The sequence below is a fragment of the Rhinolophus sinicus genome, chromosome 3 (genome assembly GCF_057876585.1).
Source record: "Rhinolophus sinicus isolate RSI-liver-muscle chromosome 3, RSI-T2T, whole genome shotgun sequence".
NCBI classification, from domain to species: Eukaryota; Metazoa; Chordata; class Mammalia; order Chiroptera; family Rhinolophidae; genus Rhinolophus; species Rhinolophus sinicus.
This window is the reverse complement of record NC_142503.1, coordinates 195163274-195187002: the sequence shown is the minus strand read 5'-3', so window position 1 is coordinate 195187002 and position 23729 is coordinate 195163274. Positions and strand designations below refer to the sequence as shown.

General features: G+C 38.6%; 1 protein-coding gene across 6 annotated transcripts in view; it reads right to left on the bottom strand.

The window, feature by feature from the left end:
• The window catches only part of VRK1 (VRK serine/threonine kinase 1), a 110660-nt gene that overhangs the window by 19529 nt on the left and 67402 nt on the right, over positions 1-23729 (bottom strand). For all 6 annotated transcript variants that reach the window (XM_019750667.3, XM_019750666.3, XM_019750663.3 and 3 more), the window contains 8 exons: positions 21161-21216; positions 13161-13230; positions 10945-11032; positions 5933-6041; positions 5719-5811; positions 3594-3726; positions 2687-2807; positions 1406-1464 (listed from right to left, as the gene is read on the bottom strand). In XM_019750667.3, coding sequence (XP_019606226.2) covers positions 1406-1464; positions 2687-2807; positions 3594-3726; positions 5719-5811; positions 5933-6041; positions 10945-11032; positions 13161-13230; positions 21161-21216 — 729 coding nt within the window. The remainder of the gene's footprint in view (positions 1-1405; positions 1465-2686; positions 2808-3593; positions 3727-5718; positions 5812-5932; positions 6042-10944; positions 11033-13160; positions 13231-21160; positions 21217-23729) is intronic.

The following is a 23729-nucleotide window of genomic DNA, read 5'->3' as shown; positions in this document are numbered from 1 at the left end:
ACATACAAGTTCCAAAGAGTAGATCTTAAGTATTCTCACCATAACAATATAATTGTATATTGAAGTTACATATAATGAAGTTAATGTGAGGTGATGGGTAATCAATCTACAATGTGTATGTACGTCATCATGTTATATACACTTTAATATACAATTATATTGTCAATTATTCCTCAATAAAGTTAAAAATAAATAAAAACATCCAAAAAAGCCATGCCACAATGGGAATGAATTTCACAAATACAATACTGAGAGAAAGCAAAGGACTCTAACCGAACTAGAACACTAATTCATTAGGGTAGGGATGTTTTTGTCTGTTTTGTTCACTCTAATTCCATTTCTATGCAGTTCGAAAACAAATCTTTGGTGCTGGAAGTTAGGCCCATGCTTCACTAGGCCAGAGGGACTGGCTCATGATGGGTGGGGACAAGGGGGGATTCTGAGAGCCTGTAACGCTCCACTTCTTGATGTGGTTGGTATGTTGCAACTTTAAATACCAGAAGGTCAGGGTAGACCTCCCTGAAAAAGAGGCAATTAAGCGAAGGCTTGGAAAGGCTTCTAAATATATTCAAACTGACCACTTCTCTCACTACCTCCACTGCTACCTCCGTTGCATGGATTGTCGCGTAGATTGTCGCAGCAGCCTGCTGACCTACTCCTGCTTACACCCTGCCTTGCTCCTTTAGCAGTCTATCCTCAAAACAGAAGCTAGGGAGATGTCCCTAAACAGCCAGTTCATGTCACTTTTCTACTCCAAACCTTACTTTTGCTCAAAGTAAATGCCAAAGTCCATATGATGGCCTAAAAGGGGGCATTCCTCAAATACAACAGGCATTAGCGTTCCTTCGGCCTTGAACTCTGTTCCCCATAGTTCACTCCCTGTCTCCTTCCTACAACTGCTCAAATGTCCCCTCCTCAGTCTGGCCATCCCTGCACAGGATATTTAAAATTCCAATCCTCTTCCCCACTTTACTCCAGGATTCTATTCCCTCTTTCTTCTTTTTTCCATGGTACTCACCATATGATATACTGTAGAATTCACTCATTTGTTTACTATCTATCTCTCCCAACTCCAGTGTTAGCTTCATGAGGACAGGAATTTTGGTTTTGTTCACTGGTGTATCCCTAGCACCTAGAATGGTCCCTGGCACACAATAAAACTTCAATAAAAAATAGTTGAAAGAACGAATGAAATGTGCTTCCTCTCCTAAAAGCAATGAATAACTGAATCAAACTCAAGTATTCATGTAGCCCACTTTTGAGAAGGGAAGTGTTTTTTGATGAGCAGGCCCCATACAATGATTACACCTAGACTCTTACATTGAGGGATATTCCATGGACATCATGACCTTCTTTTTGCCCAGCAAACAAAATCCCTATGAATATACAAGAAGTCTTTTCCTACCTGGCTTGTTTATCTCAGGAAAACATTTGTCCATCAAACCTGCAATATTTTCTCTGTATCTGTTAAAAATTAAAGAATGAGTCACTGTTTGAAGCTTGATGCCACAGAAAATTAATATTGAATACCAACAAACAGCACATTTAGCAGCACTGTTACATCCTCAATATGCTTCCAGTCTTCTAAAATAAACTGAACAAAAGACCAAAGAATCTTACTGTCTAACACACACCTTCTTCTTTCTTTTCTTTTTTTTTTTCCCCAAGATTTTTAAATACCTGTTTCCTAGCTCTGTCCATTGAAAGGGCCCCAGAACAATGATATACCAGCGGCAAGGAGCACACCAGAGCCCTGACTATGGTTTCTACCATTCTTCACCGGAAGTAACCAGGGCTCCTTGGGGAAGTGGCTGATACCAACTCTGAGCCTGGAACATCTGGTTGTGCCAAAAAATAAGGAAGAGCTCAAAAACCGATGGGGTGTGTCAAAAGGAGATGGCAGCCTGCTTGAAAGGGCTCTCAGCCAAATATGAGCACCAAAACGAATAATGTCAGGAATAGACTATATATAACGGATGCAATCGCCATTTTTAAAATCCCTGAACCCATACTGATACTATTACTACCATTAACAACAATTAAATTAAAACTATTTTAAAGGGGAGGGTGGGCAGGGCAGCTCTTCTTTAAAAAGAATGCCAACTAATAAATGTAGAAAAACAACAGAAATAATAAAATGCCATTTTTTCGCCACCATAATAGTTGTGTTTCAGTCAAGAATCATCACAACATGCTAAAGCCACTGCATAAAAGATTACTGGGAACAGAATATTTTATTCACGCACTGTGAGTGATCCCAAAGGTTCCTCCACAGATAAGTTTTTACTTTAAAGGGGGAAAAGTTACCTTTACAAATGACCCGAACAAATGACAGTTATTTAATATTATGATGAATGGGACAAACGGACACCCTAGTTTGTTGACAGGTAATGGCAGTGAGAAGGACACACATCATCTACGTAAGTTTCCTGCCAAAAATGTTTGATTTGAATCTAATAAGGAAACAATCAAGCAATTCCAAACTGAGAGGCTTTCTGGGGGGGAACAAAGTGGCCTGGACCTTCAAAAATATCAACATCATTAAAATAAGATTAAGACTAAATCTAACACACGCTTTCTTATGTCTATATTAGTATCAGTGAAAACCACAGTAAAAAAACTCTAACTGAAAAACATTTGCTTATCATGAGTTTGCCCAAAATAATTTATTATACGTCTCCTTTACCTAATTTTGGAATCTCTAACATACTTTGGATCTTTCAAATTATCCTCCCAAGGAAGATGGCCGCTAAGCCACTGGATCATACAATAACCGAGTATTTCCAAGTCACCACGTCTCGATGGGGCTACGAACACAAACGCAGCAGGTTAAGCACACTGAAATCATTTTTAAGGGTTAAGTTCAAGTATATGTAAAGCAATAAGGTACAACAGTCAACTTTACAATTTTGTTTCTCTTCATAAAATTTTGACTGCATTTAATAAAAGTATGGAATATTGGGCAGTATAAAAGAATCTATCTGCAACTAATAATTTACTTTAAAACACAAATTGTCAAACTCTAGAGCTTCAACCTGAGACTCCTTTATCTAGGAAATAAATTATAAAACGACACATTTCATATTGCCCTTGGAAAACTTAAAGATATTAAAAATGCCAGGAGCTATTAAGAGAGGGGGTGTTAGCCCCCCCATTCCCCCCCCCCCGCCGTGTCAGGCACAGAAAAAAGAAATGACTGCTGAAGAAACAGGCTGACTTAACAGGTGACAAAATAAAAGTTGACCTGTTATAAAGCTGTAACTGCGTAAGAAACTTAGACTTTCAGGTGGGGAAAAACTCACATTCCGATTAAGCTAAATGTGACCAAAAAAGAAATCCTCGCTGCAGCTGCCTGAACCACCTTTTTTGCTAACACTGCGGTATCTTTGAAGCTGGGCCGGGAGATGGGGACAGGGACACAGGCGGCCCTGCTGCACAGGTGCTGGGTCTGGCGCCCCCCCCCCCCCCCCCCGCTCCCCATCCCACCTCGCTTCTTCATTCTTATCTACTCATTTTTCCAGCAGAACTGAGAGCCGCGTGAGAATCGGCTGAAAACACTAGCTGTGAGCTCCGTTCGGCTGCGGCTGACGTACCCACGCCATTGTGCGCGTCGATGCTGGTGAATTCAAGAGTGCCATCGTGACATCTTCTGGGGTCTTCTCTGTACTCTTTATGGACTCCGTCTGGGCAGTATCGATAAGCAAGGCCATAATCTACCAAGTACACCTAGAAATTTCCAAGCATCGAGACAAACTGAAGCCAGAATGACTGCACATACTCTTTTAAAGGCCGGAAACAAAACGCTGTCATTTGCGGGTGAATCCACTGTTAAGACCATACCATAGCACCCCAAACACGTTAGCTCCTGTGTGCAAACAACAGCAAAGACTGAACGCTGAAAGACTTTTCATTCAAAGGAAAACGTTAGATGACCACATAGCTCCAGTGCAGACAGTATCACCTGACGTTGTGTACTTTTTAGATAAATATGTTACTCTTGTAATTAACCTTGTCTCCTCAACCTGAGCAAGGATTATAAACCTCATGTTTTTTCTTAGTTAAAACACAACTGAGCATGGAGTAGACCGTCAATACTTGCTGTGGCACAACCGCCATCCTCAAGTATAAGACTGCTGGCTTAGCTGACACGTGATGCATTAGTTGTCTTCTATTCCTCTGCTTCTTCACTTGTAAAATAATCAAATATCAATTCACTCCATAAAAATTTTTCACAAGTTATAAAAATGATCTGAAGAACTTTTAGATGAGGCTTTTACATACATTTAAATATTATATATTAAAGTTGAGCCCTCACAATTAAAACTAAATTTTAATATGATATACATCTTTGGGCATGTACATGCCCGTATCTGATTAGCACACAAAGCTAATAAATGGGGCTTTCCTCTATTTCAAGTCCTCATATTACATTTCTAGTTCTGGGTAATGTCTCACAAATGTATGCAGTTAGTCACAAGGGAAAACCGATGTGAAAATATGGGGATGATCCACACATACATCTAATACTAGAAAAACAATCCATCCAAAGGATATGCCCAAAGAAAGAGAGCTGTAAAAATATTTCCATATAAACAAAAGGCAGCATGTTTTATAGGTTGTATTTTTAGTTATTATGTAGTCCAGTCTACTTCAACTAATGGAATCCTTATTGTTCAGCCTCTTGACTATGTTTTGTTTGTTTTTAACCAGAAAACATCTAAAACAAGATGGCTGGAAATTCTGTGACTGCCTTTAAGATTTTTCCATTAGCATGCTTTCGTATAGCAACTTTCTTCTGTCGTATGTATATAGATCCCTTACGGCCACCACAACAGAGATGGGGGAGGGAAAGCAAATATATGAGATGACAGAAAAAGAAAGAGAAGCCAAAGGAAAAAGGACAAAGGGAGCAAGAGGAAGTTAAAAGTAGGTCTGAAAACCAGAAAAATGAAGTATGGACTATCGACATAAACACATTCACAATGCTTAAACATTCTTTTCTCAGACAAGATCAAGTAAGAAGTTGGAACACACATGCAGCAAGTACAGTGGCCCAACAATGAGTGTCAACCAAACCTTACTTAGGAAAATCATGGAAAGAGCTATGAGAAAATTATATAGATCCCTCTGCTCTAACTAAATTAACCCAAATAAAGGTAAAATAACATTAGCTTTTCTCCTTTCCTTAAAAAGTAAAAATTACAAAGTGAATGAAATAAACTAAAAAAAAATATGCACATTTAAATTCCAAACACTAAGGGTATACAAATTTAGACAGCTAAGATATTTCTGTAAACCAATTGATTTGAATAATCAACATGTTAAAGACCAAATTTTCCAAGTAACAGAACACTTACACTTGATGGATTTCTTGAACAAAGGAAATAAAAAAAATGACAAAGCAGACAGGCAAACATAATTCACTGGAGCACTATATAATTTTAAGCTTCCACCCCCAAATAGCTATTTGAAATTCACTTTGTATCATAAGCACTTCTGAATATTATTTAGGGCAAAATAGCCAACTTGATAAAGTGCCAAACAAATCACATCAAAAATGCAGAATGTTAACTAGATAAAAATGTCAAGAAGAAATATTACTATTACCATATCTACTTCAAAAAGTAAAACTTCTGCATGGGTTCGAAAGTTCAAAGCAACCATATTTGTTTTCAAACAACAGGTTTTAAATAGTAGAAATTAAATTTATAAAACTACCTGGTCAGGATTCTTGCAGCTCAGAAGAAGATTTGAGGCCTTGATATCTCCGTGTACATACTCGTGCTCGTGAATATATTCCAGAATATCCAGCTATGAAAGCATCATACAGAATTAATTAATGCAGTACCTAACACCAACCAGCAGAGGACCAATCTGCTTCAACACAACTAGCTTTACTGGATTAAAAACAAGAAGCATGTAGCTCACATACAATTCTTAAGCTTAGCTGCAAGACAGTTTTCCGAGAAAACCTTTTGGCATTTGCTTCATATATTTTCTGAAGGTCACTCCCAAAGCGATCTATTATCATAAACCTGTAACTGAAGACAAACAAGAAAAGTCAATGAACAAAACATTAACTCAGGAAAACCTATTTTGCAATGAGTGCTCTCCTTTCATGGTAGTTTTTCAAGGCAAGGTTTAGGAAGAAAGAAAAAGACAAACATTTAAAACAATTTCTTCTAACTAGAATTCTCAAGAGCTGAGAGTGGGCCTCATCCTGGTCTCAGGTAGTGACATGCGACAATGTTCAATGTAAGATAATGCCCACAGCAAGAATCCAGCAGATTCATTCACAGTAAAGATAAAACAACCTGAGTAAGAAAGATACCACTGTTTTTTTCTCCTAGTTAAATTTATGTTTCTGGATATTAGTTCCTTCCTGTGACTGCTTTTCTCTATTTTTAAGGCATACTTTAGCAGTATCACTACCATTCTATTAAAATCAAAACTGTCAAGAGATGCTGTAGCAATAGCTAAATTCAGTGAAATTGCTTAAATGGTGTAAAAGGATTATATATTAAATACTCAATGGACAAGACTGGGGAGAAGAAATATTCTGGAAAAATGTGAAGATTTTTGGTTTTGCCACAAACCACATACGTTACTTTAGTCAAGTCACATTCCTTCTTTGGGACCCAACTTGCACAAGCATCAAATGCAGAGTAGGGCAGGGCCTCATGCTTTCTACAGCCTTTCCTAGCGCTCGAATTCTAAGGTTCAATAACCACATGCTGTATTTCAGTGCAGACTGAAAAGCCTCCCCATTGCAGTTAACACCGTTCATCTTCTGCTCTGAGGACCTTTTATCTTTATCATGTTTTCCAGATTCTGACTTGTCCAGTTAAATCACTCAATAAATCAATAAAAACCAAGACCACACTCAAAATGTATCAAGCGATCTCGTAATGGGGACAAGACGAATCATCACCCTCACAGCAGCTGGCACCTTCGAAGCCTCGGTCATGAGCAAGGCACCAACCCAGGCCCTTCAGGTGCGTGAGTGCACCTGCCTCTCAGCATCACCCTTATGAGGTGGCTGCTCCTAGGAGCCCCGTGTACAGCAGAGAAAAGCTGATGAAAAGTCATGTGTCCTCCAGTAACTGGTGGAGCCACGCTTTAGCCCACTACACTAAACCTAAGGAAACAAACGTCAGCAGGACACAAAAATCCCACCTGTGTGTTGCAGGCTTCTAAGATAAAAACACAGTACGACAAGTTCAACAGGGAAGGAAGTGCTAACATTAAAAGACAACATGGCAAATAAAAAAATCCAGAATTCTCTCCATTTTTGAACTGGAAGAGAATCTGAGATCAAGTTGTCTGAACATTTTTTGATAAATAATTAATTTCTACAGAGGCAAAGTGATTTGTCCAAAGTCATACAGTTAGTGGCAAACGTATTCATTCATGTAAGAATTTCCAGTACCCTGACTTCTCAGATAATAATGAAGAAACACTAATTTTGACTGCCTGGTTTCCTCTGTACAACACATTTTCAGGGATTGAGGGGTGGGTGAGACCAAGGACACATGTATATGCTTGGTTTTTTTTTACAAATAAGTATGTAATTATTATAAATATATGGGTAACAAAAACACAACCTCTGTTGACAGTCTGAAAGAGGGCTAAAACACAACTGCTTAATTCAACATGAGATCCATTAATACATCACATTGAGTAGTTCTTGGTTTATATTCATAGATCACTCCGCACTACTCTATAAACAATCCCTTAATCGCCTCACCATTTCTAAATTATGCACATCAACTGAAGCATGATTCTGTACATGGCATAGAAATTTTTACCACATTCTTCTACGGAGACATTTCTACCACTGAGCAGTAAAATGAAAGTTATTTCTAAGCAACACCTCTGAAGTAAAACCATACATAGACGTACGGTATATGTTCCTGGAAACTCGGATAAAACAATGCAAATAATGGGAAAACATAAATCAGTATAAATAATTTAATAATAATCGCACATAATGCTTTTATGATCCTGACACTGTTTTAAGCACTATAGTCATATTAATTCAAATGAGTTACAGGGAAATGTAAGGGTTTCTGGCAGGAAAGCGGGGCTAGAAGAACAATTTTTCTGTATCTTTACTTTTGTAAGAACCAAAGTGATTATTTCTTAAGAGCTTCAACTCAAATAGCAAATCAATACCTTCCAAGTGATTAATGCTCCCTTTCAGGAGACGGTTCCAGCAACTTCATTTTAAGGAAGCAACAGGCTGAGAGGTAAGGTAAGCACTAGTAAATGGTAAGTTAAGAAGGAAACTCGAGTGTGTCTGCCTCCCGAGTCTCTGACTCTACAGCATCCTCTAGTCCCCGCAGGGGAAGTTTTCTCCCGTGAGGCTCCTGTCACTCAGCTTAGAGTCACCCTTCCATCGCCACCGCCTCTCCAGGCTCTGATCACGTCACAGGAGCCACACACACACACACACACACACACACACACACAAGCCCTGTTTAACTGGCTCTGGGCTTTATCACAAACTGGGTAATAAGACTGGATAAGGTAAAATGTGCTATGACAATGCTGCCAACTTGAAGAAAAGGCACCATTCAGGAAGGAAGGAAGGAAGGGCGGGCAGACTCCACAACTAACATTTCCTGAGCACATACCATGTGCCAGAAAATCTCCCTTATGTTTAACATGTTTTCATTTCATCTTCACAATAACTCCATAAAGTATTATTATTCCCATCTTACAGGTGAGGAAACATGAGAAACTGAAAGTAACTAACCCAGAACCACACCTGATGGAGTCAAGTATAATCTAATTCAGTGATGTTTAAGGTTTTATGGTGACATACTTCTTTGTTTTAAAAAAAAAAAAAAAAAAGTAGTTTATACTAAAATTCTGGAAGGTGGAGAAAAACTTCATTATTCCAACTCTAAAATGCTCTAGCCCCAGCCACACTCCCCTTCCAATTATCTCTACAAAACGTGGTTTTTGATAACATACTGTTTCTTAGCCATATAACTGCTATAGACCAGAGTACAATCAAATGTACGTGCTTTCTAGCAAATCATCTGTAAGGGGCTTCCTGCCCTAGTCCCCTGTACATGGGCTCCACGTACACCATGTAAACCAATACTCAAATGTCACTTTCACCATCACGTCACTGCCTCTTGTGCAAGAGCTTCCAACGGTCTGCTACAGGTAGGTTCCAGACTGCTCTTTCCTGCCCTGGTCTCCATCATCTGCTTCAGTCTCTTTCTCCAAGCTTACTTCTTTCTCTTTCACATGCATGCCCTCTTCCTTTGTTAATAAAAGATGGTGGCAAGGCCACACAGCAGGCCAGGGGCCTATCCTGTCCCTGTGCTCACATTACTCTCCCACTTGAGAGCCACCCTCCCCTTCAATGATTTTCTAAACCAGCCGCTCTTAACATTTAAGGAATTAAAGACCCCTATGAGAGTAAAAACCTAACACATGTTTAACATATATTCTAAGAGCTTTATATTTACTCCCCCTTATTAAGTGAATAACTGGTACTTTATTTGCACAGATGACAAAACTGAGGCAAAAAAGGAGGAACTTACCCAGTCGGACACATTCTAAGGAGCTAAACACAGACTTGAAACCACGCAGTCTGGCTCCAGAATCCTTGTGTATAAATTACTTAATCAAACCTTGATCTATACTATTTCTCCAGAACATTTCATAAAAATAGAGAACCTTGTTCCAGCAAAACCATATGTAACAAAATGTCATGTATCATTTCAGGGAGTTCCCACGTTACTGAGAAATGCATGGATTCCAGGAGGAGCATTTCCAAGGGAACAACACTGGCCGCCCACCCAGCAACTCCCTCCTGCCCGCCTTGGCTCCCAGGACACCAGTTTGCTCAAGCATTCCACCCTCTTCCACTCAGCCAAGCGCTTCACCCCGCAAATCGCTGTGATCGCTCTGCCCTTGCCCATGACTGGTTGAAGAATGAACATCGACAAAACTCTGACCAAGATGACATGACAGGAAGTCTGCCACAAGCCTCCAGGGAACGGTTTCGTCGCCAGGAAAGTGAGGCTCACCAGAAGCAATACCGTTTTCTTCTGTGGGGCACGGTCTGCAAGCGAAGCCTAGAAACGGGGCAGCCACCTCGAGACTACACAGTAGGGAATTAACAGAGAACAGGCGAAGGTGAGGAAGGCAAAAGCCAAGGTAAAGGAACCGGGGCCTTGCTGACTCCTTAGGAGAGCTGCGTCCAAGTGCTCCGCCACAGGCAGGGAAAGCATCCAAACCCCACTCCAAACTAAGTCTGCTCTTCAAATCTCAGCTACCAGCCTTACTCCATGGACTACCATTCAAATATTTAGAAAGTATCAATTATGCATCAAACTATTGGAGGTTTTCTCCAACTCAACAGTTAGGTTCTCCCTATTCTCCGAACTCCTAAGACCCGTAAGAGTCAGCATCACACGACTGAGCACTTAACTGTTCTAATTGGTTCATACATGTTTCACGGTAGCTTTTTCTCACCCACCAGACTGAAACCTCATAAAGACCGGGACTCTGAGGTGGCTGATTAAACATCTAACATGAAAGACAGAACTGAAACTTGAAGGGCTTCCTTTTACATAAAGAACATGGAGTTGTTTGTTTGCTTGTTATTTTTAAGACAAAAATCCAGGGCGCCCTGGCTCTGTCCTGACTTGTCAGCTGGGTTGCAGCCAGTTGTCACTGGTTTGTGCTTGTACAAGTCCTCCAAATGAGAGGTGCTGCCATTATAATGGGGCACCGCAGCCTGTGGCCATGGAAAGCAGAGGGCAGCCATAACACCTTGTTCACTTTGCCACGCACACTCCACACAGCCCAGAGGAAGGCCTGGAAGGATTGTAGGTGCTCAGTAAATAATTCTTGACTAAACCAACTGCACAGTGAATGCTCAAAAAAGTGAGGAGAAAAACAAAACATGTATATTTTTACCTTTTTCCATTTTTATCATGTAGACCAGACCCCCAATACTTAGGGACACCCAGGTACTTCAGTTTATGGGTCTGAATCCATTTCTGAACTACAAATTAAAACAGATGCAATAATCTTTTAAATCATTAAGAACAAAATGTACTTATACATGTAATAAGGTTTTACTTTTATTTATTCATAAAAAAGTAAAAGGTACATTATAATAAAAAGGAATTCAAAGCATTTTTATTAACCCACAATATTTTGTTACCTTGTCCTAAATATTGTCTTTTTACAACAAAAACTATGCAAAAAAACATTCTTTAAAAAAATCAAACCACAGTACTGGGGTTGCAATTAGTATCCCTAATTATGTAAATGTTTACTTGCTACCTCAGAAAGACTTATTTACCCCAATCTAAGAGTTTTTACCTCATTCTAAAAGTCCTCAACCAGGAAATCAAGCTCTAGGAAAAATGAAAGGTTTCCTACAGATTTCTGAGCCTATACCATCCAACCAGGAGAGTCCTTGAAATCGGGGAGGAGAGGGGAGGCGGAATAGGGCAGGGAGGATAGAAAGGACCAGAGTAGCTAGAAGAGGCCCTGCTCTCTAGCTTGACAGTTTGTTCTATTTCATCAATTATGGCATCTTCACCCTCATCCCAGGTTGTGCTCTCCAGGGTTTAGAAAAATACTCAGAAAGATTTAGAGTTCCTTAAGCCACGCTCATGGATTAAGGTTATTTCTCAATTTTTAACATTTCCTAAATCATACGAGGTCTGACAATTAAGTTCACGAACTATCCTAGAAAAAGTACTACATACTTCATTGCTGAATATCACTAGTCTCCTTCGAAGTATTCCCCTTGGGAAGCTATGCACCGACGCCAGCGCCTAGTCCACCTTTCAAAGCAACTTTGGAACCTTTTTTCTGGAATAGCCATCAGAGCTGTTGTCCTATTACCCTTTGATGTCCTAAATGTCTTCCTCTCAGTATTTCCTTTATCTTCGGGTAAAGAAAGAAGTCATTGGGGGCCAGATCAGGTGAGTAGGGAGGGTGTTCCATACAGTTATTTGTTTCCTGGCTAAAAACTCACTCACACACAGTGCCGTGTGAGCTGGTGTATTGTCATGATACAAAAGCCATGAATTAATTGTTGGTGAAAAGTTCAGGTTGTCTGATTTTGTCATGAAGTCTTTTCAGTATTTCCAAATAGTAAACTTGGTTAACTGTTTGTCCAGTTGTTACAAATTCATAATGAATAATCCCTCTGACATCAAAAAAGGTTAGCAATATTGTTTTGACTCTTGATTTGAACTGACAGAACTTTTTTGGTTGTGGAGAATTGGCTGACTTCCATTGTGCACTTTGACGCTTTGTTTCAGGGTCGTATTGGTACATCCATGTTTCATCACCAGTGATAACACAGCCCAAAACATCATCTTGCTTCTCCAAAAGGTCTTGGCAAACTTCGACTCTCCTTTGCTTTTGTTCATCGGTGAGCTCCTTCAGGACCATTTTTGCACACACCTTTCTCATGCCAAGATTTTCAGTTAAGAGTTTCCTGTTTCCCTATCGATGTTTACTTGGTCTGCTATGCTTCTCACAGTCAGCCCACAATTTTGACGAATTTTTGCAATGTTTTCGTCAGTTCTGCTCATCACTGGCCACTCTGACCTCTCTTCATCAGTTTCTCCCCTCAGAAAAACGTTTAATCTATTTGCACACTGCCATTTTCTTCATGGCATTATCCCCATAGACTTGGACTAACATGTCCCTGATTTCACTTCCACTCTTGCCAAGTTTAACAAGAAATTTAATGCTTGTTCGTTGCTCTAATTCAAGCTCAGACATTCTTGCAACGGCACACAAAAACACACAATAATAATGAATGCCACTCAGCAAGATACCGCCACATGTTGACATGAACACAGCTGTGAGACACTGATATACCAGGGTTATGACACCTTCCCGAGCTGTTTGTACAGGGCTGCCAGTGTAAGCGCACGGTGGCAAGTTCGCGAACTTAATTGTCAGAACTTGTATATCATTTATTAATTTTATTCTTAACTTTATATATCGAAACAGGTAAAACCTTGTAATAAACCCATTAAGAGATCAGAATTCTTTCATAAAATCTCATTTACATGGAACATATTTATAAAGTAAAAATTAAATAATCGTGATATAGATACAATGGTCATGTTAAAAGTGCTAACATGTTTTGTATTGCTTACTTTGCTCTGGTTTGGCAGCTCGCTGGTAGAACTTTAATTCAGTAAAAAGAGGTCCATTCTCACTGGGTTCCTTGAAAATAGGAGTTAATTAGTACTAGCAGCAGTTAAAATTACTAAGTTATCTTCAGTGAAACTTCAAAAAAGACTAACAAATCAATCTTTTTTTCCAAGCAATGTAATTCTGACACTTAAGTTTATAACTGTTTAAGTCAAACTGTTTAGAAATGTTTTAGATATTCTCAGAATAGTCTGTAAGTCTTACATTTCTCTCCAGTTCCAAGTCTATAAGTTATAAATTATACAAAATTAGATGTACAGCTCAGTCATTGCAGAAGTTTAAGAACTACTTAAATATGTATCTGTATTAAGCATTCTCTAGGCAAAGATCAGCAACCATGTTAACTATTTCAACGAGAGGCTACAAAACATTTCTGAGATTTAATAACATTTCAATACTTGATTTAACTAATTACTGGCACAATCCCATTCCTTCCCCGTTTCTCATTATAGTTATATATAGTTTACCAAGACTGGCAGAAACCAACTTTATCACAAAGAAGAGTATTCTGGAACTCCAGAGTGAGCAAGCAGTCCATTTAATTGCATCCTTTCCTTTGATACTGATTCCACATGTTCCAAACTAAGGAGCCCTACAATTTACTTCCCACGTGACAATTTAAAATCAAGAGGAAAACAGGGCTCAATAACAATTGTTTCCCACCAATTTTACTGGACTACATTCATTTCACATTTTAAGAGACATTAACAAATTATTTGCAAAGAGGCACATAGGAGTATACTCACAAAAAGGTATGTGATAAGCAAGGAACACCAGCCTGTCGGGAGTTTTGTCTTGTTAAGTAAGTATGGAAGGGTGAGGAAAATTGTACAATTTTGTGGCATTTTTAAATAGTAAATTTTGTCTGATTAAAACTGGTTAATGTCTATTTAATGTTTAATATTCTGTGTTGGTATTATCTTGTTTATTGAGAATCTGAGAAAAGTTATGAAAAGCAGTGAAAACTTCAAACCAGGAAGCTAACATTTCTAATTGCAGAATTGCCTTTCTTTTAGGAAGTATAGGAAAAATTTTATTTTGGACAAAATATCTGTGTAGCTAGAGTTCAAGGGTCAGTAGAGCAGTAGGAAAGTGATAGATGAGGCCTGATACCTTAACCGAGAGAATATTTGTGAAAATACGTAGTTTTCAGCCACTGGAGATACTTTTTGCAAATACTAAAAATGTTTTGGGTTTTTTTTTTTCATTCAAGATACCCTCACTGTCATAGAAGTTAATTTTACTCCTTGAGGTTTAAATAAAACCACTCTATACACACAGTTCTAACATCTCAGGTTTCTTGTCATTCAGAAAAATAGGAATCCCAAGTTAAAGTACGTACAGGGAAACCAAAAAGCCAATCTGCAGCGTCGGCAGGACCTACTTAAGACTGAGCATTCCACAGCAAATGGGCAATAGATGGCACTTGGATCAGAATCTGAAAATAAGCTTGTCTTATGTGCTACAGGTAAGTATACTTTTCAGCCCAGCATTGGAGGAGACTGGAATACAAGGGTTTGGCATGTCATCACCTCTTAAGTAGAAACGAACCAATATACTAGTAAGGTGAGGGTGCCAAGTCCTAATTTGCGGACTCAGTACCTCAATTTTCGCCATAACCAGTGGCTCCGTCCTTAGCAGCAGTGGTAGCCACAGACACTTGTGCATGTTTAGAGCCTGTGGCCTGAGAACAGGCATTCAGCAGGAGTAAGAGATTCAGTGTAAGTAATGAAGAAAAAAATGGAAATTCAACAGAAGGAATTTTGGTACACTACCCTCCAAAAGCTAACTTTTAGAACAGCTCATTATTAATATGATTCAGGTTTGAAAGGGGTTTTCCTAAGACAAATCCTAGCTTATTACCCACCAGTATAAAATTCTGATTTATTCAGTTTCAACCTATGTCATATCAACTTTAATTTTCAAGCTTCCCTTCAGGCAATAATTTATTAAACTTATAATAATGAGAATCAACCTATATAAATCAGGCTATTATAATGAAAGCCCCACTACAATGAAGGCTCTCTGAGCTCATTTCATACTTCTGCAAATCCAGTAAGACTCCATTATAACAAAATAAAGGAGCTACTTCCTTGCCATTGCATTCTAGCCAAAGCTAGCTGTTTCTGTTAAAGAAACTACCTTAACTCATAACTAAAATTTTATTAACATATTTCAAATCTGAAATACTTTGCCAGCTCTATAATAGCCAAGATTTAGAAAAGAAATCAGGACTGACATTTTAACTAGAATATCACTAAACGTTTCTTTAAGACTTTTAAGTGTCAAAATGAAGATGACAACAGAAAAAAAAATTAAAATGTGATATATTTCAATGGCACCATCTAAAAGCAACTGGCTGCCATTTAAAAAGGAAGCTGTATAAAGTTTCTTCTTCCTACCAAAAAATTATGATATATGAGTTGAAAACTCAGGTCACTTCTCATAACATCAGTGAGGGAACTTAAACATCAGTCTGCAAACTTCTTTCCAGGGAACTTCAAAATACAGGTTTAATCCACTCATACTGGAAAGTGACCATGATGTAAAGAACTGTTAAGACACAAGATCCGAAAACTTGACCTCCACCTCCAGTTCTGCTATTAACTCACTGACAGAACTACAAAGGGTGAGTAACTGAAAGAACTATTATAAATTATTATAAAGTCTGTTAACAAGAAAATGCAAAGGAGAATGTTTTTCTCCTTGCATTATTGAACTTATTATTTCCAATTTACCATTTCCCCCTGCACATTTACTAAAATAAAATACTAATGCAGTCTCTCGGTTATCTAGAGGCAGAGAGTACAAGTTTTCCATCTCTGGAGACCCAGCATGCACCACGACGCCAGGGCTGCTCCCGCAAGTCAATAAGGAGCAAGACCCTAAACAAAACCAGACACACTCATCTGGCAGAAGAGAGAATATATTTAGAATTTACCTAAACATCTATCTTGAATATGTATGTCTTCATTTCAAAGCCAACTGTAAAAAAACGTGTGGGTTAACTACTTGGAGCTCCTTGGTAGAGCAGCCATGCACATTAGCAGCAACCAAGACCTGTGACAAGTGTTCCACGAGAAGCCCAACCAGAAGCACGGGTACCTGCAGGTCCCTACTGAATAAAGGGCCCCAAACAAAGATAAACATGAGCATGCGTACATGGTTCCACTGAAAATAATTACAGAGCTCTGTGCGCCAGACCCTACCAGTGGTCTCAACCTCGATGCACAAAAGACTTCTCTGGGGAGCTTTACTAAAAATACCAGTGACCAGGCCGTGCATCCAGAGGGTCTGATTAGACTGTACAAGCGAAGCTGAGAATCACTGTTTGATATGCTACTACATTATTAAGTGTAATGTCACATTAAGAAGTAATTTGCCTTCGATTACTTCTTAACATTTGCTGAGGTTTTTTTACCTCTAAAAATAAAATACGTGCTCATTTTAGAAAATTTGGTAATAGTTTGACATATTTTCTTCACACACATTGCTATTAATATTTTATAAAATTACCTCTATACTATAGCTTTGTTATCTTGCTTTTTATTTAGTAATTAATTATGGAATTTCCCAAAAGAGGAGTACCTGTTCTTTGAAAACATGACTTTTAATAGGCCTCAATGTTTTAGATGGCAATAGTTCAGATGTTAATAGTAGACAGATCAGATACTCATTTTACGTTTCCATTTGATGAACCATTTCAACTTTTAATATTGTAAAGCTCGGAGAAGAAAAGAACTGCAGCACAGTAACGGACAGAGCTCTGGCATAGCATGTCACAAGTGAGGGCAAATCATGAACGGGCCTACTCTAAGAGGCATACACAAGAAATGGAAATGGGTGGTGTTAAGAAGTTAAAAGGTGGTGGGAATCATGGCTAAAAAGTCTTCAAAAAAACAAAACGGGCACTTAGAGTAGGCATGAAAGAAAAGCTTAAAACAAGGTTCTTATCATGAAATAACTTAAAATCTAGTTAGGGAGACAAAATAAACCCATAAAAAACTAAAAACAACTGATGGCATGAGAAGAGCATTAGCAAGTGAAATTGTAAAATAAATGGAAATAGAATGAGGGCTACAGGAGATTAAAGGAGTTCAGAAAAGACAGGTATCAGGAAGAAACAAGCCAAGAGTAGTCACTAAAGTCTCCCTTTGAGAGGAAAGAGAAAATCAGTAGTATTGTTTTGTTTATGGCATTCTTCCAGAATCACAGGCAAACTATGACATTGAAAATGTTACTGAAATATTAAATGCAAAAGAGAAATCAACTGAATATTTATCATCGTCCTAATTACAAAGAGAAGGAGTAATACAGGCTAATGGAAACAGAACTGAATTAGGAGACAGGAGAGGCAGAGTACTGGACTAGGCTTGATAACAAATGGCCTTAAACATAGAAATGTAAAGTAATTTGCTACCTTAAGCAGTTAGGAAATACTTGTTATTACACATTTTTTCCATAACTGTGAGTAAAAAAGGTAGTAAAAGTCAAGTTACATCGAGTCACAACTGAAATACTTAGAATTACCCATAATAAATACCATAATTCTGAAATAAAACACAAGGTAAAGAAGCTCAGGTTACATAGGAGAAAGAAGACACGGTTCCACACTAGCCTCACCGAAAGACAGGGCCCGGGCGCGCTTTCCTCCCAAGACCTGGAAACGACTGTGCAGATTAACCCACAGCGAAGCGGTCAGACGTGACCAAATTTTTTGAGCCTTGAGATTCTGAGAAGTCAAAAGGGGACTATCCCAAGAAGAAACTAATCTTACCAGTAGATTTCAATATTTGAATTTGTTGTATCAAAGACAAATGCAGATAGGGGCCGGCCCGGTGGCTCAGGTGGTTGGAGCTCCGTGCTCCTAACTCCGAAGGCTGCCGGTTCGATTCCCACATGGGCCAGTGGGCTCTCAACCACAAGGTTGCCAGTTCAATTCCACGAGTCCCGCAAGGGATGGTGGGCTGCGCCCCCTGCAACTAGCAATGGCAACTGGACCTGGAGCTGAGCTGCGCCCTCCACAACTAAGACTGAAGGGACAACAACTTGAAGCTGAACTAAGACTGAAAGGACAACAACCTGACTTGGAAAAAAGTCCTGGAAGTACACACTGTTCCCCAATAAAGTCCTGTTCCCCTTCCCCAATAAAAATCTTAAAAAAAAAAAAAAAAAAAAGACAAATGCAGATAATACTCTTTAAGTCCATGCAAATGACCCAATTTAATCAAAATAATTTTCGTTCCTCTGATTTAGCAACAAAATGATTATTTCAAAATGAATACTAGTCTTTCTCTAACGAGAAAGAAGAGAATTCCAGAATGAAAGGTCATGAAGAAAAGTGAAATGTCAGGGGAAACACACAAATGACACACACTTTAAAGTTACCGACTTTACTTCCACGACAAGCATGATGGAGTAACTGGGAACCAATTAGCCCTCCCACTGTAAACAAATATTAAAAGTGGACAAAATATAGGAAATTGCTATTTTCAAGCACTAGACAAAACAGGCAGTACAGAACAGTGACCTCTAAAAGCCAGGAAACTAGGGGAGCCCATGGCAGATAGCCCCAGCTTTCTTCATAGAGGCACTAGGAGTAAAAAGGAAGCGACGGAGGACACCGTGGGGGAAGAAATGGGGAGTTACATCGAGTCACAACTGAAATCACTGTTCCAACAGCCCTGACACCAAAACCAAACAAGGAGATTCGAAATGTTTTTAATTTAAAGATATTAGGCAAAAAATTAAAGACCAGTATCCCTCATGAACAAAGATGTAAAAATCCTTAACAAAGTATTAACACGTCAATTCCAGCATTATGTAAAAAGCATAATACACCATAACTAATTGGAGTATATGTTAAGCATACAAAGTTCATTCAACACTCAAAGATCAATCAATATAATTGCCATGTTAGTAGAATAAAGGAGAAAAATCCTATGATTCACTTCAACAGATGCAGGAAAAGCATTAAGAAAATAAATAGACAAACTACAGACTGGGAGAAAGTATTTACAAGACACATCTGAAAAGGGACTTCGATCCAGAACCTCTCTTACTATTCAATTATAAAAAACAAAACACCTTGTTATACTAAAAAAAAGTGAGGGGGTGGGGGGTGTCAAAAGACTGAGGAGGCGCTCCACAAAGGAAAATGTATGACTGGCCAAAAAGCACAATGAAAAAGGGCTCAGAATAAGTCATCAGGTAACCTATAAACTAAAACTATGAGACACTACTACACTCCCAATGTCATGGCTAAATAAACCAATGGATCAACCAAGCAACCCGACAATTCCAAGTGTCAAACAGGAAGTGGCATGCCCTAACTCTCAGATATTACTGGTCCAAGTGTCAAGTGGCATGACCACTCTGGAACTCGGCCTTGTACCTCCTTACAAATTTAAAGCTACACCTTACCCACAAACCACAATTCTACTTCTAGGTATTTACCCACAAGAAATAAAAAACGATATCCACAAAAACACTTATACAACAATGTTTATAGAAGCTTTATTCATAATAGACACACTGTGGAAACAATCCAAATGCCTATCAATAGGAAATGGAAAGCAAACAATAATATGTCCATAGATATAACCTACTGAGCAATAAGACTGAACAAGCAACTGATACAATATGAATGAAACTTTAAAACATCATGCTGAACATAAGAAGTCAGAGATGCAACAGTACATTACTGTACAATACCATTTGTCTGATGTTCTAGAACAGGAACAACGGAAAGCACAGCAACAAAACAAAAAAAACTCAGATAAGCAGTTGCCTCCAAGGATGCGGTAAGCAGGGCTATGACCAGAAAAGGACACAAGGAATCTTTTTGGGGTGATGGAAATGTTCTATATTTCAATAGGTGTGGCAGTTACAAGGGTATATGCACTTGTCAAAAAAAGTATTCAAATTGTTTAATATCTACGTATTTCCTTGTAAAAAACTATGCCTGAATAAAAAACATGTTAAAAACAATCACTAAAACAATTAGAGTCCAAAAGAGTTAACTCATAAGGAATCAAATATGTTCCTTTTTGAAAAGAGAGTAAAATAAAACAAACCAAAACAAAAAACCTTGGGGTAATTCTAATTCGAGTTCTGTAGCCTTTACAGGAAAAAAAGAAAAAGGAAGGGTGGGAGACAAATGTGGTAATTCGCCAAAAAAACAGATCTTGTTACCTCTTCTATGTAACACAAACATGTCCTAACATGCATTAAAGAACTTTGAGAGAAGGAAGTTATAAATGTTGGTAAGCAAAAAAGTGTGTAATATACTGATAACAAAAAAAAGTAGTTAAAATATCTTTCAGTGCACCAATATATAAACTGACCTGGCTATTTAAGCATGCTTATGTCACATGGAATGTTGTCAACCTTAACTCATTACAAACTAATTTCACCATTAGTATAGCCAAAAGAAGTTTCAAAATGATCACAATTAAATAAATAATTTAATTTACTAAAATGGAAGGGGACGGGAAGAAAATTGGAAATAAACAAAAAGAAAAAATTGACCAAACAGAAGTTCAGAAGCCAATGCAAGATAAAATACAACAAAATTTCATTAAGGAAGTACAGTCTTACAGAATATAAATATGAAAAGCATATCATCTACTGTAAATATAGCTGAAATAAAAATGAAGTGAATAGCTTTATTCCACATCTGTAAACCTCTATGCTTTCAATCCTTTTTCCCCAAATACCACTGCCACTCTAATTCAAAAGACAGGACAGAGACTTTTTTAACTCAAATTATTTAAAACTATAAAGCTACTTTTGTATCTCATTAAATATTTATGGAACATTAAAAATGTAATACCTTATGGTTTAATTAACTCCAGTTATCAAAAAGGATATTTTACAAAATAAATACAGTACTACACTAAAGCAACAAAAAAGAAAAAAATCAGTTCAAATATTTTCTTACCACTTTTACAACACAGGGTGCATCGCTGCCCACCGATTTTGAAGAATTCGTATCAGCTGTTTGAAAAAGTGACATATGTAATGTCAGAGCAAGAAGTAGCATCATCATAAATAGCCTGTTACTAATCTTTATTAATATTTAGGTCTGTATATCCATAACCCCTTAGAATAAATTTCAGTTCCCAAATAAGTGTTTCAGGATCTCATTACAGTGTATTTCATCAATTTTAAGACATTTTTTCGTATTTTAACAAGTCTGAAATTGGAATGCATCTTACAATGGCTAGTATCTTCACTATGATGATCAATTAAGTATAGAAAACTCCAAGTTAAAAATTTCTTTAATTCAAAAGTATGCATGGCCTTTGATATGCTAATGTATGTTGTGAATTCCCAAGAAGATGATAACTGATGCAATTTCTTAAATTGAACAAACAAGGGAATCCTTTTCAGTAGCAGCATCAGGAAGGTAAGCAAAGAAGGAGCTAAAAGTTCCCAAAAGCATTAGTTTCGGGGGCCAAAAAAATCTCATCTCGATTCAGGATAAGTGGCACCAGAACTCTAAACTGCCATCCAGAATAATTTTAATGTGGCTGCCATTTTGTTTCACATAAATAAAGAAGCGCAGTTGCCCTAGAATAAGGCTGCCCATATTCATTAAACAAATATTTTTACCAACTACCTACTATATATGCCAGTTTCTAAGAAACTGACTTAGCAGTGAACAGGAAAAAGTAACCGCTACTCTTATTATGAAGCTAATGTTTCGGTGGCAGGGCATGGACAACAATTAAAATACAAACTATGGCTGATGGTGCTAAGTGTAATAGAGGAACAATTAAGCAAGAGAGGCAAGGAAGCAGTGCCGCAAGGCAGTAAGAGAAACCCCACTGACAGGGTGTCTTTGGAGCAGCGGGCTGAAGGCAGTGAGGGAGCAAGCCCTGTAAAATGTCCGAGGAAGAAAATTTCAGGCCAACCAGCACCAAGGCCCTGATGTGGGCGCCTTCGACAAGTTTGTGGAAAGCCAGGAGGCCAAAGTAGCTGGAGAAGAATTGAGTGGAGTGTAACAGGAGACAGAGCATAAAAGCACCTGCAAGCAAACACGATGAGCTTGACAGGTGACATAAAGCTGTTACTGCAGGATGAGATGGAGCGCCACCAGAAGGTCTGAAGAGGACTGGCAAGATCAGACTCTGATTTTTCCAGAATTCTTCAGGCTGCTTTGTGAAGAATGGAATGTAGAGGGTAAGGCAGGGAGATCAGTTAGGCCATTACAGTACTCTAGGGGGAGATGGTGGTGGCCTGAACCAGAGTGGGAGCAGACAAGGTGATGGATGAGTGATCAGACTGAACATACCCTGTTTCCCGAAAATAAGACCTAGCCGGACCATCAGCTCTAATGTATCTTTTGGAGCAAAAATTAATATAAGACCGGGTCTTACATGAGACCCGGTCTTATAGTAAAATAAGACCCAGTCTTATATTAATTTTTGCTCCAAAAGACGCATTAGAGCTGATTGTCCAGCTGTTCTGATTTTCGGGGAAACACAGTCTTTTCAAAGACGAGTCAACAGGAATTAATGAAGTTGATGAGGGGGTGGGGGCAGTAAGGATGACTCCAGGTTTTTGGCCTGAGTAACTGCTTCCTAAGATAAACTGCAGAAGGGGCTAGTGCTTCGAGGTGTCTAAAGTTTGAGATGTTTATTAAACATCCAAGTTCAGACGTTAAATAGGCAGTTGATATACAAGTCTTGAGGCTCAGAAGAGTGGTCCAAGTTGGAAAAAAACGAGAGTCACCAACCCAGGAATGTTGTTCATTTAAAACTCATGAAACTGGAAGAGATCCTCCAGGGAATGAGTGTAGAAAGAAAAGACAAAATCCTAGAACTGAGCCCTAGGGCATTCTCACATTAGAAGTTAAAGAGAAAAAGAGGGACAGGCAAAAGAAACCAAGAAACCACTAACCAGCTGGGAAGCAGCAGTATCGTGAAAGGGCTGCAACTGCAATACTTCAGACTAAAAAGGGACACCAAGTCATAAAAATGGCTGAAATAGGCAGGTGAAGAGTTCTGTGCTCCTCAAGGAAGAGCCAAGGATACTGGATCAGTAAGAAAGCACGGTCAGATTTTGTAAATACGCATTTAGTGTACATAACATCAAAATGAGGACAGTATCTCAGTAATATTGTACAATTCAAATGAGGAAAGGGGGGAGAGAAGCTCAAGAACTCAATCAAACAATGTGTACTGAACAATATGCCAGGCACTGGGCACACAGTAAGAAGAGCTGTCCCATCATCAAGAGGCCCATGTTTTTTCTGGCAGGAAGAAAAGTGATTTCAATGCAGCGTGCAAAGGATTATGGAAGGATTAACACAGGGGACCATAAACAAACAAGCAGACAGTACCTGCCCTAAATTCAGCTTTGGAAAACCAAAGCGAACTAAGTATCAGATGCAAGGATCAAGAGACAGAAGGCAGAATTACAGCCAAAGCAGAGATTCTAAGGCGATAAAAGGGATGAAGGGAAATGTTACCTACAGACCAGACTATATAGAGGGTCTCGTATGC